The 13,263-nt window shown below is 69.1% G+C and overlaps 1 protein-coding gene across 2 annotated transcripts in view; it reads right to left on the bottom strand.

Annotated features, from left to right (window-relative positions):
• SSBP4 (single stranded DNA binding protein 4) overlaps positions 1-9,237 on the bottom strand; it is an 11,418-nt gene extending 2,181 nt beyond the window's left edge. For both annotated transcript variants that reach the window (XM_058821292.1, XM_058821291.1), the window contains exons 1-14: positions 9,128-9,237; positions 7,623-7,695; positions 7,451-7,512; positions 6,574-6,658; positions 3,993-4,082; positions 3,311-3,370; positions 3,112-3,181; positions 2,936-3,006; positions 1,698-1,765; positions 1,558-1,603; positions 1,417-1,452; positions 1,262-1,316; positions 813-883; positions 612-690 (exon numbers count right to left, since the gene is read on the bottom strand). In XM_058821292.1, the coding sequence (XP_058677275.1) occupies positions 612-690; positions 813-883; positions 1,262-1,316; positions 1,417-1,452; positions 1,558-1,603; positions 1,698-1,765; positions 2,936-3,006; positions 3,112-3,181; positions 3,311-3,370; positions 3,993-4,082; positions 6,574-6,658; positions 7,451-7,512; positions 7,623-7,695; positions 9,128-9,183 (922 nt within the window). In that variant the 5' untranslated portion in view covers positions 9,184-9,237. The remainder of the gene's footprint in view (positions 1-611; positions 691-812; positions 884-1,261; positions 1,317-1,416; positions 1,453-1,557; positions 1,604-1,697; positions 1,766-2,935; positions 3,007-3,111; positions 3,182-3,310; positions 3,371-3,992; positions 4,083-6,573; positions 6,659-7,450; positions 7,513-7,622; positions 7,696-9,127) is intronic.
• Between the last annotated feature and the right edge of the window lie 4,026 nt (positions 9,238-13,263).

Here is a 13,263-nt window from a genome sequence, read left to right as displayed (position 1 = left end):
CCCCAAATCTGTGTGTGTGTCCCCAAATCGGCGTCCATGTCCCCAAATCCCTGTGTGTGTCCCCCAAATCTGTGCCCGTCCCCAATTCCGTGTACACGTCCCCAAATCTGTGTATGTGTCCTCAAATCCCTGTTTATGTCCCCAAATCTGTGTCCACAAACCCCTGTGTGTGACTCCAAATTTGTGTGTGTCCCCAAATCCATGTCCATGTCCCCAAATCCTCATGTGTGTCCCCAAATCCCCGTTTGTGTCCCCAAATCCATGTCCATGTCCCCAAATCCCCGTTTGTGTCCCCAAATCCATGTCCATGTCCCCAAATCCTCATGTGTGTCCCCAAATCCATGTCCATGTCCCCAAATCCTCATGCGTGTCCCCAAATCCCCGTTTGTGTCCCCAAATCGGCGTCCACGTCCCCAAATCCCCGTTTGTGTCCCCAAATCGGCGTCCACGTCCCCAAATCCATGCGTGTGTCCCCTCAATCCATTCCCCCTCCCACCCCCGAGCCCCTCCTGCTTCAGGAGCCCACCCAGCCCCAGAAGGAGCCCCAGTCCCCCCGGGTTTGGGACTTTGGGCTCCCTGCTGTCCCTGCTGTCCCCAGGGCTGTCACCCACCTAAGGACCCGTTCATGTGGTGCGGCTCCATGGCGCTCATCCCGCCCAGGGGCCCCTCGGCTCCGGGCCCCATGGGGAACTGCGAGGGAAAATGGGGGCGCTGAGGGAGGCCGAGGGACCCCCGAGGGACCCCCGAGGGACCCCCAGCCCCGTCCCCAACCCTGTGTCCCCCCCAAGCCCCGTGTCCCCTCCGTGGCTCACGTTGGGCCGGCTCCCCGCGGGTCCCATGGGGTTCATCATGGTGTACATGTTCTCGCTGGAGTTGGTGGAGTCTGGGGGGGACGGCACACGAGGGGGGGGTGAGTGTGGCACCCCCAGATCCCACTTATAGCCCCCGGTCACAGTCACATTCCCCAGATCCCACTTATAGCCCCAAATCACAATCACAGCCCTAAAAATCCCACTTATACCCCCAAATCCCTATCACACCCCCCAAATCACAATCACACTCCCCGAATCCCAATCACACCCCCAAAAATCCCACTTATAGACCCAAATCCCACTCAGACTCTCCCAAATCCCACCCAGACTCTCCCAAACCCCACTTATGCCCCCAAATCCCAATCACACTCCCCCAAATCACAATCACGCCCCCAAATCCCACTCATACCCCCCAAATCCCACTCACACCCCCAAATCCCCTCACTCACCTCCGGGGCTGGGCAGGATGGGGGTACCAGGGGGGCCACCGCCCCCAGGAGGGCCCTGGAAGGGAAAAGGAAAAAGGAAAAATGGGGGGTGGGTTTGGGGGTGTCACAGGGTCACTGCAGCCCCCCCGTCCCCAGCACTGCACCCCAATACTCACCACGTAATTGCCAGGGGATGAGGAGGAGTAGGCAATCTGGGGGGACAAAGGGGAGTCAGCACGGGGGGGACACGGGGGCAGCACCCCCATAGGAACCCCCCACCCCAAGGTATCTCCCCCTCCCCAAAATCCCAAACTTACGGAGTTGGCGTTGGGGTTGGGCCAGGGCCCGCGGCCACCGGGACCCCTGGGAAGGCAATGGGGACAGTGAGGGGGGGTCCTGCCGGGCCCGGGGCTCCCCCCACGCTGGGGGGGCACGGGGGGGGGCACGGGGGTCTTACATGTTCATGGCGGGCATCCCAGGGCCGGCCAGAGAGCTGGGCGGGGGGCGCATCCCGCTGCCGTAGCTCTGTGGGACGGGGGGGGTCAGCGGGGCTGGGACACCCCTGCACTGTCCCCATCCCCGCTGTGACCTCCATCCCTGTCCCCAAAAGCCATCCCCATCCCTATATCCCCACTTCCTGCCCCTCTCACCCCCATCCCTCAATTCCTTATTCCCCACCCATGTCCTTATTCTCGTTTCCCTGTCCCCATTCCTGTCCCCATCCCTCAATTCCCATTCCCGTCCCTTTATCCCTGCACCCCATCCCTGTATCCCCATTCCTGTCCCACTGTTCCCATTCCCATCCCCATGTCCTTGTCACCCTGTCCCCGTAACCGCTCCCACGCCTGCATCCCTGACCCTGCCCTATCCCAGTGCCCCACTATCCCAGTACCCCATTATACCACTATCCCATCATCCCAGTACCCCATTATCCCAGTATCCCATTATCCTCGTAACCCATCATCCCAGTACCCCATTATTCCACTATCTCAGTATCCCATCATCCCCATATCCCAGTACCCCATTATTCCATTATCCCAGTACCCCAGTATACCCCATTATCCCCATATCCCATCATTCTATCATCCCAGTATCCCATCATCCCAGTACCCCACTATCCCAGTACCCCATTACCCTATTATCCCAGTATCCCCCTATCCCAGTATCCCCCTATCCCAGCATCCCTGTACCCCATTACCCCCCTATCCCTGTACCCCATGACCCCACCATCCCAGTACCCCATTACCCCACCATCCCAGTACCCCAGTCCTCCCCTATCCCAGTACCCCATTACCCCCCTATCCCAGTACCCCAGTCCCCCACCATCCCAGTACCCCATTACCCCATTATCCCAGTACCCCCTATCCCAGCATCCCTGTTTCCCATTACCCCCCTATCCCTGTACCCCAGTATCCCACCATCCCAGTACCCCATTACCCCCTTATCCCTGTATCCCACCATCCCTGTACCCCATTACCCCACCATCCCATACCCCAGTCCCCCCCCATCCCTGTACCCCCCATCCCAGTCCCCCCCCCATCCCTGTACCCCCCATCCCAGTACCCCCCATCCCAGTACACCCCCCATCCCAGTACCCCCCATCCCAGTACCCCCCATCCCAGTACCCCCCATCCCAGTACACCCCCCATCCCAGTACCCCCCATCCCAGTACCCCCCATCCCACCGTCCCCGTACCTGCGGCCCCATGGCGGCCATGCCTCGGGGGGGGTTCATGCGCTGCATCGGGCCCCCCATGCCGGGATGCCCTGCACAGAGCGGGGAGGGGGAGCCGTGAGACCCCCAGAGCCCCCCCGACCCCCCACTCTGGGCTCTGGGGGGGGCTCAGGGACCCCGGGGGACCCCAGACTCACCCTGAGCCCGCGCAGCCGGGTCCATGGCGTTGGGCAGCAGCGGCTGTGAGCCGGGAACACCCACGGGGGGCTGCGGGGAGAGAGGGGGCACAGCGGGTCAGGGGGCTGGGGAGGGGCTGCACCCCTTTATCTGGGTGCCCCCCTTTGTTTGGGTGCCCCCCGTTATTTGGGGAGGGGGCTCCGGCAGTGACCGCCTCACCTGGTTGGGCATCCGGAGCGGGGGCCGGGGGCCGCCGGGGTACCGGGGGGACATGAAAGGCTGCAAGAGAGAGAAAGGGGGTTTTGGGGGGTCAGCTGGGGTTTGGGGGGGGGGGTCGGTGTCACCATGGGGGGGGTCCTGGGGGGGGGTGGTGACCCCTGGGGGGGCTGTGACCCCTGGGAGGGGCTGTGGGGACACAGGGGGAGGCTGTGCCATGGTGGAGGTGTGATCCCCCCACCCCCCAAAACCCGCTGAGGACACACAGACACGCAGGACACACAGGACACACGGTCACACGGTCACACAGACACACAGACACAGGACACACAGACACACGGACACACAGGACACACAGGACACACAGGACACACAGGACACACGGACACACGGTCACATGGACACACGGACACACAGGACACACGGATACGCGGACACACAGCCACACGGACACACATGACATACGGACACATGGACACACAGGCACACAGGACACACAGACACACGGACACACACGGACACACGGACACACAGACACACAGACACACGGACACACGGACACACGGACACACAGTCACACGGACACACAGACACACGGACACACAGTCACACGGACACACGGACACACGGACACACAGTCACACGGACACACACAGGACACACAGACACACGGACACACGGATACCTGGAAGAAGGCGGGGGGCACGGGACCCCCGGCCATGCCGTCCCCGGGGGGCAGGTTCCCCATCACCGGGCTGGGCGCTGCCGCCGCGCTCTGCGGGCACAGACAGACAGACGGACGGACAGCTCAGAGCGGGGCCGGGGGGTCCCCATCGCCCCCGCGCCGCACCGAGCCCGGGGCCCCGCTCTGCCCGGGCCGGGGGGAGCTGTAAAGGGAAGGAATGCGGCGCTTTCCGCTCCTCCGGCCCGGCCCCGGCGCCACAAATGGTTCCAATTTGGAGCACGGAGGGGAAGGGGGGGACCCCGCGCTGCCCCCGCCGCCCGGGGGGCCCCAAGCCCCCCAAGGCCGGCGGGGATGGGGGGCCCGAGGTGCTTGCAGGGGTGGCAGTACCCACGGCATGGGGACAGCGATGGCCATGGTGACACCTGGGACACGGGTGGCACCCAGGGTTGGCGGCACCGAGAGCTCAGGGACACCCAGATGGGGTCTGTGCCCCACGGGGGGGGGGGGGGTCTTGGGGGGTCCCAGGGCTGTGTCCCCTCCTGGGGACCCCCCCGGACACAGCCGCGGGGCCAGGCTGGGGGCACCGCAGCCCCCGGGGGTGACAGCGCTGTCCCCCCACGGCAGGGACCCAGCGGGGCCCCCCCGGCCCCCCCAGGCTGGTGATGCTCAGCACGGTTGCCATGGCAACAGGTGGGGGAGCTGCGGCTCCTCCCGCGGGCTCAAGGTCAGCAGGGAGGAATTGGGGTGGGGGGGACACGTGGGGGGGGTTTGGGGGCTGCTCCCCCCCGGAGGGACCCCAGACCCCGCTGGGGGGCAGCTGCTGCCATACCCACCCCGACAGCTGAGCACGGGCCGGGCCCCCCCAGTTCTGTGGGGGATGCTCTGGGGGTCCCGACGCGCCTTGGGGGGGGCCGGTGGGAACACGAGGGGACCCCAGCTCCACGCCGGGACCCCCAGTTCAGCCCAGCCGGGCACCGGGGGGGGGCCGGGGCCGCGTGGGGCACCCAGCGGGTGCGGGGGGGCCCCGGGGCTCCCCCAGCCCCGGCAGGCTGCAGCGCCATGGCAACGCGGCCTGACCCGCGCCGTGTCCCCGGCGTCACCGGCACCGCACCGGCAGCAGCCTCATTAATTCCGGCACGGAAATCAGCGACCGGCTCTGCGCAGCCACGGGGCCGGGGGCGGCGGCGAGGGGACGGGGAGGGGTCCTGCTGCAGCCCCCGCGGCGCCAGCGCGGCCCCACGGGAACCCAGGGGAGCCCCCGAGAGCCCCACAGGAACCCACGGGAACCCCATGGGAGCCTCTGGGAACCCACTGGACCCCACAGGAGCCCATGGGAACCCCCAGGAGCCAACGGGACCCTCCGGGACCCCACAGGACCCAACGGGGGCCAGGGGATTCCTGGGGGGTCAGGGGATGCCCATGGGCCCTGCAGGGTCCCGAGTCCAGGGGGCACCGAGGGTCCTGCAGCCCACAGAGTGCCCCCATGGCACCGTGGGTGTCCCCCCAGGGACAGGGACCCCGCTCTGCACCCTGCACCCCATGGGGGCATCCTACACGGCACAGCACCCCACATCCTGTGGGGCTGCGGATCCCACGGCACCCTGGAGCAGAATCCTACAACATCCCAGAGCATCCTACATCATCCCATAACATCCTACATCATCCCAGAGCATCCTACATCATCCCATAACATCCTACAACATCCCAGAGCATCCTACATCATCCCAGAGCATCCTACATCATCCCATAACATCCTACATCATCCCAGAGCATCCTACATCATCCCATAACATCCTACAACATCCCAGAGCATCCTACATCATCCCAGAGCATCCTACATCATCCCAGAGCATCCTACAACATCCCATAACATCCTACAACATCCCAGAGCATCCTACATCATCCCATAACATCCTACATCATCCCACAGCCTCCTGCATCATCCCACGGCCTCCTGCATCCTGTGGCACCCCCAGGATGGCCCAGAGCACCGTGAGCTCCACAGAGTCCCACAGAACCCTGCACGCTGTGGGGCTGTGGAACCCTGCACCATCCTGGATCCCAAAGCATCGCACAGCATCCTCCTGCATCCCATGGCATCCCGTGGGGCACGCATCCTGCATCATCCTGCATCATCCTGCATCCCATGGGCTCTGCATCCTGCATCACCCTGAACCCCCACAGCATCCCACTGTGGGGGGGTCCCACTGAGCCCCAGCCCCGCAGCGACCCCCAGGACCCCGGGTGGGCACAGGGAACACCCCCAGGACCCCGGGTGGGCACAGGGGACACCCCGGCTGGCACCGTGCCCATGGTGTGGGGGGAATGGGGGGGATCCCTGTGCCCTGGGGGGGTGTGACAGAGGGGGATGGGCACGCCAGGGCACGCCGGGGTCCCCGGGGGGAGCACAGAGCCCGGCCCCCAGGGATTAACCCCCCCTCAGCGGCACCCTGTGCAATGGGCAAAGGGAAATAGGTCAGGCAGAGATCGGGGCCGGCAGGGCAGGAGCCCGGCACGGGGGGCTCCCGGCGCTGTGAGGGGGGGTCGGCAGCACACGGACCCCCCCTCGTGAGGCACTCACGTAGTCATGGAAGGCTTTGGCCTCGCTGGAATGCTCGCAGGTCTCGCGGCGGTCCGGGGCGGCGCAGTACAGATCCCAGAACACGCTGGGGACAGAACGGGGTGCGATGGGATGGGATGGGATGGGGTGGGATGGGATGGGATGGGGTGGGATGGGATGGGGGGCAGAGGGTAAGGACCCCCCCAGTTCACACCCCGACCCCTCCCGCGATCCCCACGCCCCGGCCCCCCCTCCCTCCGTCCCTCGGCCGGGGCCTCCCGGCTCCCGGCGCTGCTTTCCCCGCCTGTTTTCCCTGGAAACGGTCGCTACGGCCGGAGCCCAAATTCCTGCGACTTTACATCAGGCACGGCAGCATCCCGCCGTGGGGAGGGGGTCCCTGCCCGCGCCCCCCGCCCTGCGCTGGGGCAGCACGGGGGGCCCTGCGTGTCCCTGGGAGCCCCCCGGGTTTGGGGGTGCTGGCTGGGCGCCAGTGAACCCCCCCTCGCTGTGTGTGCCCCCTCCCCAAATCACCAACCGATCGCTCACTGCCCACCCCCGAGCCCCCCACCCCACAATTAACGCCCCCCCACGTCCCCACGCCCTCCTCGGGGGGCTCTGCGGGGCCCCCCCAGCGCGGGGGTCCAGCCCCGGGGCCGGGAGCGCCCCCAGCCCCACTCCCGGTGCCAAATTGGATCCATCTGGAGGAGCCGGGCAGGGGGGGCCGCGATGGGAGGGAAAGGGGGGGCCCCCAAATCGCTGATGGGGAAAGCAGAGGGGCAGGTTTGTGTTTATGGGGCACGAGGGGATGGGGGGGGGGAGATCCCAGACCCCCTCCCTGCCCCTCTGCCATGGGAATGGGGGGGTTCCCCCTTCCCAAGCCCCCCAGACCCCCACTCACCACCACCAGGAGTGCAGGAAGCCGGGGGGCTCCCCCAGCGTGATGTTCTTCTCCCATCGGATCTGCGAGGGGGACACGGGGGGGGTCAGCACCCCCAGGCAGGGACTGAGGGGCTCCAAGACCCCCCCTGGGTGGGATGGGGGGGTCTGGGGGCGCTGCCCCCCCCCCTTACCTCCGACAAGAAGGTCTGGGCGGATTTCTGGGCCCCCACGTGCAGCAGGTACTCGTAGACGTAGAGCGCCAGCCTGGGGGGACAGGAGGGGGACAGGGACAGGGTCAGGGCCCTGCCACCCCCTCGGTGACACCGCCACCCCGAGGGACAGCCAGGATGGAGCCCCCCACCCTCAATTAGTGCGGGTTAATGAAGGAGCTTCGATGTCACCTCCCTGAGGGACCCCAGCGGCGGCACCGAGCGACTCCCGCCGGTGGCACCGAGCGACTCCCGCCGGTGACAGCGCCGGGGTGGCTCCAGGACAGGTGACACAGCCCACAGGATGTGGCTCGGGGCCCGGTGTCCCCGCGGAGCCCCGGGAGCAGGAACGGGACTCGCGGGGTCCCGGCCCCGGTGGGAGCAGCCCCCGGTCCCAGCAGCGCCCCGGGGACCGGCACGGCGAGCGGCGGGCACGGAGCGGGGACCGGGGGCGGCAGCGGCCGCGGGGCATCGGCAGCCCCGGGGCCGTTCCGGTGCCGCTGGCACGGCCGGGGAGGGCTCCCGGTGCCCTCAGGGATGCTGCGGACCGGGCACATCCCGGCTGCCGGTAGCGCCGGTGCCATCGCGGGGCACGGTGCCCCGGGGGATGGCACAGACCGGGGGATCGCCCCGGCTCCCGGTGCCCCGGAGGATGGCACAGACCGGGGGGCACAGCCCCGCTCACGGCAGCCTCGGAGCGCTCCCGTACCCTGGCGGATGGCACGGAGCGCGGGGATCAGCCCGGGTCCCGGTGCCCCGGGGGGTGGCACGGTCGGGGAAGGGGCATCCCGGCCGCCGGTGCCCCCGGCGATGCCGCAGACCGGGGAGATCAGCCCGGTGCTCCCGCAGCTCCCGGTGCCCCGAGATGTGGCAATACCCGGAGGGCACATCCCGGCTCCCGTTAGCCCCGGCGCGATCGCGACTCCCGGTGCCCCGGGGGATGCCACGGACCCCGGCACATCGCAGCTCCCGGTGCCCCGGGGGATGGCACGGATCGAGGGGGATCATCCCGGCTCCCGGTGCCCCGGGAAGCCACGGACCGGGGGGATCATCCCGGTTGCCGGTGTCCCGGGGGATGGCACGGATCGGGGGGAATCATCCGTGCTCCCGGTGCCCCCGCAGCTCCCGGTGCCCCGGGGGATAGCACGGACCGGGGGGATCACCCCGGCTCCCGGTGCCCCGGGGGACGCTACGGACCGGGGGCTCATCCCGGCTCCCGGTGCCCCGGGGGATGCCGCAGAGCGGGGGCTCACGCCGGCTCCCGGTGCCCGGCTGACCCCCGCCAGCTCCCGCTGCCCCGCGGCTGCCGGTGCTCCCCGGCGGGGCGGGGCCGGGGGGTCCGCCCGCCCCCCGATCTCCCCCCGCTTTTCCCGATCTCTCTCCCCCCCCCCGTCCCTTCCCGCTCCGTCCCCGCTCCCCCGGCGCCCGCCCCGGCAAAAACTTCCGCGCCCCGGCCGTCCCCCGCCGCCGCCCGGCGCCGCACTCACTTCTCGCGGGCCTGGCCGTCCGAGGGCACGCCGGAGCCCTTGCCCTTGGCGTACATGGCGCGGCGGCGGCTGTCAGCGGCCCCGGGCCCGGCCCCGCGCGGCCCCCGCCGCCCCCGCCGCCCCCGCCGCCATCCCGGCCCGGCCCGGCCCGGCCCCGCCGGCTGCGGCCGCGCGCCCGAGGGGGAGCTTGAAACCGCCGCGCCCCCCCCGCGCGGCTGTTCCGGCAGCGCCGCCACCACCCCCCCCGCGCCGCGCGCCGCGCTTAAAGGGGCGATGGCGGCGGGGGGAGGCGGTGGGGACCGCGCCGAGGAGGGAGGGAGGGAGGGAGGGAGCGGGGAGGGGGACACACGGACACACGGACACACGGACACGGGGGGCGAGGGGAGTGGGCGAGGAGGGTCACGGGCACCGCGGGGCGGGCACAGGGGGCTCAGGGGGGCGAGGATGGGGCTGGGTGGGCGCGGGGACGCGGGGATGAGGAGTGGGCACGGACACGGGGGACGCACGAGAGGGGGTTGGCATGGAGGGGCAGGGACACGCGGGGGGTCAGGGACACGAGGGGCGTGGGCATCCAGGGAGGGGGCGCACGGGGGGTCAGGGACACCAGGGGGTGAGTTAAAGGGGCAGTGACACGAGGGGACACGGGCACGGTGGTCGCGCAGGGACACGAGGGGGTGGGCGCGGACACGGCGGGTACAGGGGGTGGACATGTGGCGGGGCGGACACGGACGCGAGGGCGTGGGCACGGAGGGACGCGGACAGGAAAGGGTGGGCACGGGCACGAAGGGGTGGACATGGGAGGGGGGACACCGGGGGACACGGGGGACACAGAGGGACACGGATGTGACTCGGTGGACGCGGAGGCGATGGGGTGGATTTAAAGGGGCAGCGACACGAGGGGATGGAGACAGGATGGTCATGGAGGGACACGAGGGGGTGGCCACAGACACGCGACACAGAGGGACACGGATGTGACAGGGGACACGGTGGACGTGGACACGACGGGGTGGACACATGCGAGGGGTTGGGCATACGGGGACACGGACACGAGGGGGACACACGGACACGGCGGGGGGACAGACGGAAAGGAATGGGAGCAGGGAGTCACGGAGGGACTCGGACACCAGGGGGCGGACACGGACACGCTGTGACACGGGGGGGACACGATGGGGACACGGAGGGGACACGGAGGGACAGGGATGGACACAGGGGGTGGACATGGAGGGACACGGACACCGGAGGGGGCTCGGACATGGTGAGGGGACACGAGCACGATGCACTGGGGACGCTGAGCTGCAGACACGGGGAGGGGACACCGGGATGGGGACACCCACCCTGCCAGGGGACACAGCCACAGAGTGCCCCGGCTCCCACCCGGCCCCGGGGTCCTCTCACACTCGGGGGGTCCCTGTGCGGCCGGGGGGGCGTCTGAGTGCCCACACGCGTGTCCCCCACCCCTCGGGTCACCGGGGTCACCGGGACACTCAGCCAGTGCGGGGGGATGCTCAGCCCCCCAGGAAAGGGCCGGGGGTCGGGCAGGGGTCAGGGGGGGCTGACGTGGGGGTGCTGCTGCCCCCCCCCCCCCCCCCTCCCCGGGGCCGGCTACGCCCTGGCAGGGTGACACGGGACAGCCGGACCCGCCTGTTCCTCTTCCCCACACCAGGCAGCAGCGGCCGGAGCGCAGGCGAGTGGGGCTGCGGCGGCTGGGAGGGGGAAGGGGGGCAGGAAATGCCCCGCCGGGACCCCCGGGAGCTGCACAGCGGCGCTGGGCCCGGGGCCAGACGGGGCTGCGCTGGTTTGCGCTGGGAGGGGCGATCGGAGGCAATGGGGGTCCTGATTCCCGTTTCCCACCAGGCTCCCGCTGCAGCGCAAGGACCATGGGGGGCCCCGCGGCCCCGCTGCTGCTGCTGCTGCTGCTCCCCGTGACCCCCATCCTCCTGGTGTCCCCCTGTTTCCCTTTGATGCTGGACCTTTCCCCAGAGCTGAACCTGACCAGCAGGAGCAGCGGCTGTGCCGAGCTGGACTGGAGCCCGTTCCGGGGGCACCGGCGGCTGCTGCTGGGCCACAACGGCATCGAGGCCCTGAGCCCCTCGGCCCGCCTGGGCCCGCGGCTGGAGGAGCTGGACCTGGCCGGGAACCGGCTGCGGGAGCTGCCCCGCGGCTTCTTCAGCAACGCCACGGCGCTGCGGAGCCTGCGGCTGGAGGGGAACCCGCTGCCCGCCGTGCCCGCCGCCGCCTTCCAGCCCTCGCTGCGCTCGCTCAGCGTGTCCTGCCGCTGCGACGTGCTGGGCACCGTCCTGGCGCCCTGCGCCCGCGGGGGCATCCTCTGCCAGTGCCTCACCCCGCACGGGCATCCCCACAACGCCACGGAGTTCCACGGCCGCGAGTGCGGGCCGGGCGCGGGGCCGGTGGCCGCGCTGGTGGCCGGGCCGGTGGCCGCGGTGGCCGCGCTGGCGGCAGCGGCGGCGGCCGCGCTTTGGTGCCGGCGGAGGAGAGCGGCGGCCGCGGCGGGCGGCGGGGGACGGGGGAAGCAGGACCCCGCTGGAAGCGCCCGCCAGCCCCGCTACATCAGCCGGGACGCCGGGAGCGCCGGTGCCAGCGACGGGCCCGACTACGAGAACGTCTTCGTGAGCCCCGGCACGGCCCCGGCTGCCGGGCAGGGATCGGCACGGGCGTGGCAGGAGCCGCGCTACAGGTGAGGCTCCGGCACCGGGAATGGGCGTTCCGGGAGTGTTCCACCCCCTCCCTGCCCTGCCGTGCCCTGGTGGGTTGTCCTGCCCTATCCGGCCTCATCCTGCTCCATCCTGGGCTGAACCTGCCTCCCATCCATCCCTTTACATCCATCCATCCCTTTCCATCCATCCATGCATCCATCCATCCATCCATCCATCCATCCATCCATCCATCATCCATCCATCCATCCATCCATCCATCCATCCATCCATCCATCCATCCATCCATCCATCCCTTTCCATCCATCCATCCATCCATCCATCCATCCATCCATCCATCCATCCATCCCATCCCATCCCATCCCTCGTCACCCAATGCTGTTCCATCCTATCCCGTCCCCATCCCACCCCACCCCATGCTGTACCATCCCATCCTGTTCATCATTTCCACCTTTCCCACCCGTGCCCCCCGTGCCATTCCCTGTGCCCAGCCCCCAGGTCCTGCTGCACGATGATTATTTCCTGGAGAGCGCGGCCGATCCCGGGGACCAGCCCATCTACGCCAACACCCTGGGCCCCAGCGAGGACATCTACCTCACTCCTGACCCGTGAGGGGCTGGGGGGACACCGGGGGACACCGGGGGGACCCTCTGTGTCCCTTTCCCCCGGCGCAGAGGGGACAGGGACATTCCCCACGCGCGGTTCCCACGCACATCCAGCGGCAGCGCCTTTTGCGGGGTGTTTCGGGTTTTTCGGCAGCCCCGGCTCGCTCCTTCGCCCCGGTTCTCAGGCGGGGGTGGGGGCTGAGCTGACATTTCCTCCCGGGGCCGCGGCCACCGACCGCGGGGACGCCTCGGCCGCATCCGCCGGCAGCGGCACCGGAGCGGCGGGGCCGGGGCGTGCCCGGGGCCGGCGGGAGCGGCGGGGCTGACCGCGGCCTCGGCTTCCCCTTCCCCTTTCGAGCCCAGGGAGAGCTCGCCCGGGGCCGGGCTGGCGGCTGGGGACATCCGGTGCCACCTGCTCAATCTTCTCCTGCTAAATCTGCCGCTTTGGGGAACAAGAAAAAGCTCCTTTTTTAATCCTCCTGGGGAGACCCATGGGGACACAGGGACCCCATGGCTGGTCCGGGTGTCCCCCCAGTCCCTGGGAGGCTTCAGTGTGCCCCATTAAATGGTTTCATTATCGCTAATTACCCGCATAGCTCGTGGTCTGTGGGAAGCCCTGGGCAGGACGTGGGGTTTGCCTGGGGGTCCCAGAGTCTGCGCCCCCAAAGTGGGGGTCCCAAGGGAGCTCCTGTCCCCAAAGTGGGGGTCCCAAGGGAGCTCCTGTCCCCAAAGTGGGGGTCCCAAGGGGGCAGAGGTTCAGGACCTCGTGTCCCCAAAGTGGGGGTCCCAAGGGAGCTCCTGTCCCCAAAGTGGGGGTCCCAAGGGAGCTCCTGTCCCCAAAGTGGGGGTCCCAAGGGGG

The sequence above is a fragment of the Ammospiza caudacuta genome, chromosome 28 (assembly GCF_027887145.1).
Source record: "Ammospiza caudacuta isolate bAmmCau1 chromosome 28, bAmmCau1.pri, whole genome shotgun sequence".
NCBI classification, from domain to species: Eukaryota; Metazoa; Chordata; class Aves; order Passeriformes; family Passerellidae; genus Ammospiza; species Ammospiza caudacuta.
The sequence above is the reverse complement of the archived record's forward strand: the minus strand, read 5'-3'. Positions and strand labels throughout refer to the sequence as shown.